Here is a 3404-nt window from a genome sequence, read left to right as displayed (position 1 = left end):
CAGAATTGCTTGGATAAGTTAGCAAATATCCCCATGCACCTAGCACGCTGCATGAGTGTTTGGTTCATATGTTCTGCCACTCCATTTTGATGTGGTGTGTGCCGTACAGTGCAGTGCCTCACTATACCTTCTGCCTTGCAGAAATTATCAAATAGAGCATTGTAGAACTCCAACCTATTGTCTATCCTCAAATTCTTGAATTGTTTTCCAGTCCTTTTCTCAACCATGGTCTTCCACTCCTTGAACTTCCCAAACACCTCATCCTTCGTCTTCAGAAAGTACAACCAAACCTCCCTGGAATAGTCATCAATGGACATCACAAAGTATGAGCATCCTCCTTGAGACTTCGCTGGTGCAAGACCCCATAGATCTGAATGAACATACTCCAGGATTTCCTTGCTTGTGTGTTGACCGATACCGAACTTTACTTTGCGATGCTTTCCCTTGATGCAAGCTTCACAAAACTTTATCTTTCCAATAGCCTCTCCACCAAGCAGTCCTTGTTTACTTAGAACTGACATGCCCTTCTCACTCATGTGCTCCAACCTACGATGCCACAACTCTATCTTGTCATCACCTTCATTCAAGGATTGGGAGATAGCTACCGTTCCCGTAACCATACTGACTTCTAGGATATAGATCCTTCCACGATTCATCCTCCCATTAATTATAACTAGAGAGCCTTTGGTCACTTTGACCTAGTCGCCTTCACCAGCGTACCTCATCCCACTAGGACCGTTTTTGATAGGCGGTTGAAGGCTACTGACGCGAGTTTGCTTAAAGCGTTTGCTTCTTTGTTCTTTGATCGTGGAACTTGTGTGATTTCGAATGTTTCAAACTTAGCGATCCACATCTGTTTCTGAGTCAAATACTTTTGAATGTGCGTTTCTTTGGCTTCGTATGTTTCTTCAATTTGGTTGACCACCAACATCGAGTCGCTAAATACTTCAAGATACGTGACGTTCATGCTTATTGCCAACCATAACCCTGCTAGAAGGGCTTCATACTCCGCCTCATTGTTCAAACACTTGAACTTGAATCGTAAGGCATAGGTTGATTTGTCTCCGTACGGGCTAGTGAGGACGATGCCCGCTCCTAACCCGTCTTTGCTTGATGGCCCATCAACGTGTAATGCCCATGTTTCCTTGGCTGTTCTGGTTGACGTTTTCGGGTGCTCACCAGTTCCCTTGGGAGTGGTCATCATTCATGACTGTGATTCATCTGGTATTTTCGTCAAAAAATAAGCTAGAGCTTTCCCTTTTATGCTGATTCGGGGTTTATACGTGATATCGTGCTCCCCTAGCTCTATCGCCCATTTCGTCATTCTTCCTAAGCGCTCTGGCTGTAATAGGATTTGCTTCATTGGTTGGTCGGTTAATACTTCGATGGGGTGTGCCTGGAAATATCTATGTAACCGCCTAGCTGCATATACCAAAGACAAGACCAACTTTTCCACTTTGGAGTAATTTCATTCCGCTCCTTGCAATACTCTACTAACGAAATATATCGGTGCTTGTTGATAGGTACACCGTTAACACTTCAACCTTTAAGCGAAATTGTCCACACCTGAACCACAACAAAACTGTTAGGAAGTAAAGAAAATAACAAGCAAAACCAAAATTACAAAAGACACAGTATTTACGTGGTTCGGTCAAGGAGACCTACGTCCACGGGCAGTAGGGGAGTATTCTTTATTTCAGAATTCTCAACACAGAGGTTACAAGTACAATTACACAGAGATTCGCTTATCACTCTAGAATTCAAGATACAAAATGCCTAGCATGCATCTCTATTTATACTTGAGGGATCAGACCTAAAACCCTAATGGGCCAAGCCCATTTGCCCATAGGCCCATGAAGGGTGTCAACCAATCACAATCCGCCATGCAGCATCTTCTAGAACATTCTTGAGCATTATCATCTTCTTGGCATACTTAGATCAACATGGCACATCAAAGGAATCAATACGGCGCATCATGTACCAAGATGGTCCATAATGGCGCAATAGCTTCTTCATGGTGCAACAACAACCCTAGTTGGCGTAACAGGGATCTAAATGGCACAAGAGCATCAAGTATGGCGCACAACATCAATCTTGGAGCAACAACATCACCATGAGCAATAGGCACATGCATGGCTCAACAAGGCCATGCATGGCTCAACAGGAAAAACAAGATGGCGCAATAGGAGAGCAAGATGGCGCAAGAGCATCCCTCTTGACCTATCTCTTCATCATGTGGCGCAACTAGGAACCCTTGTTGCCCCATATCCCTTCCAAGTGCTCCAAACCTCTTCCAAGTGCTCCACACTCCTTCCAGGTGCTCCAAACCCCCTTGTACACGATCTGTTCCTTTGGCACTTGATCAGTTCCTTTGTCTGATAATCCATTCCTCTCTTAGAAGATCCGTTCCTTTGTCACATGCTCCATGAGCCCCAAGTGCTCCATTGAGGCCCAAGTGCTCCAAATGCTTCATGAACATGATCCAAATGCTCCAAATGCTCGAGTCGCATTTAACAGTTCCTCTTTTTGCGAATAATGTTGCGCGGACCGCCTCATGACTTGTTGATAGGTACACCGTTAACACTTCATCCTTTAAGGGACTTGCCAAGGTCGGTAGTTGCTTGAGGGATTGTTTCAACTTCTGGAGTGCTTATTCTGCCTCATTTGACCATATTATGTCTTTCCTCCATATAAATGTTTTCAATGTTTGGAAGAAGGGTATCGTCTGGTCTGCTGACATAGCAAGAAATCGCCCCAAGGCTGCCAACTTGCCATTAAGACTTTATACCTCCTTTATTGTTCGTGGCGTTCTCGTTTTCAACAAACTTTCGACCTTTTCAGGGCTCGCCTGTATCCCTTTTTCTGTTACTATATGACCCAAGAACTTCCCTTTTTGTACTCCAAAATGCATTTCTTTGGATTGAGCTTCATGTTGGTCTGTCGTAGCCTTCTGAGGGTTTCTTCCACAGCTGCCAAAAAATCGTTATCCCCCTCACTCTTGATTACCATATCATCCACGTATACCTCGACGTTCCTTCCTACTTGCTTCGCGAATACTTTGTGCACCAACCTCTGGTAAGTTGTGATGGGTTTTTGAGCATTCTAACACTCCTATGGTGTACATGGAACCCTAGAAACCTTGGATCTATGTTTGACTATGATACATGCAAATAATTATTTTTCCAAGGTTCTTATCCTATCTAGCATGGCATAGGGAACTTGAATCAAATAAAGCTAGTAGAATTACTTACCTTGTAGTTGTAGTTGATTGCTTGGAGTTTTAAAACCTAGCACCAATAGTGTGGATGCCTCAAATGGAAATCACAAATCACCACAAACTTGGAACTTTGAGAGAATAGTAATCACCATCTTGAAATCGGCCCTCTTACTTTACTCACCATAAC

General features: G+C 43.6%; 1 protein-coding gene across 1 annotated transcript; it reads right to left on the bottom strand.

Moving 5' to 3' along the window:
• Nucleotides 1–721: 721 nt before the first annotated feature.
• LOC145106812 (uncharacterized) lies at nucleotides 722–1201 on the bottom strand. The gene has a single exon (XM_079043741.1). The coding sequence runs from the start codon at nucleotides 1199–1201 to the stop codon at nucleotides 722–724; it is 480 nt and encodes a 159-aa protein (XP_078899867.1).
• Between the last annotated feature and the right edge of the window lie 2203 nt (nucleotides 1202–3404).

The sequence above is a fragment of the Lactuca virosa genome, chromosome 4 (assembly GCF_052849685.1).
Source record: "Lactuca virosa cultivar CGN04683 chromosome 4, Lactuca_virosa_CGN04683_v6, whole genome shotgun sequence".
Taxonomy (NCBI): domain Eukaryota; kingdom Viridiplantae; phylum Streptophyta; class Magnoliopsida; order Asterales; family Asteraceae; genus Lactuca; species Lactuca virosa.
This window is presented reverse-complemented; position numbering and strand designations above follow the sequence as displayed.

Coding starts and splice junctions, on each gene's coding strand:
- LOC145106812 (XM_079043741.1), bottom strand. CDS start 1,201: ATGACCACTCCCAAGGGAACTGGTGAGCACCCGAAAACGTCAACCAGA.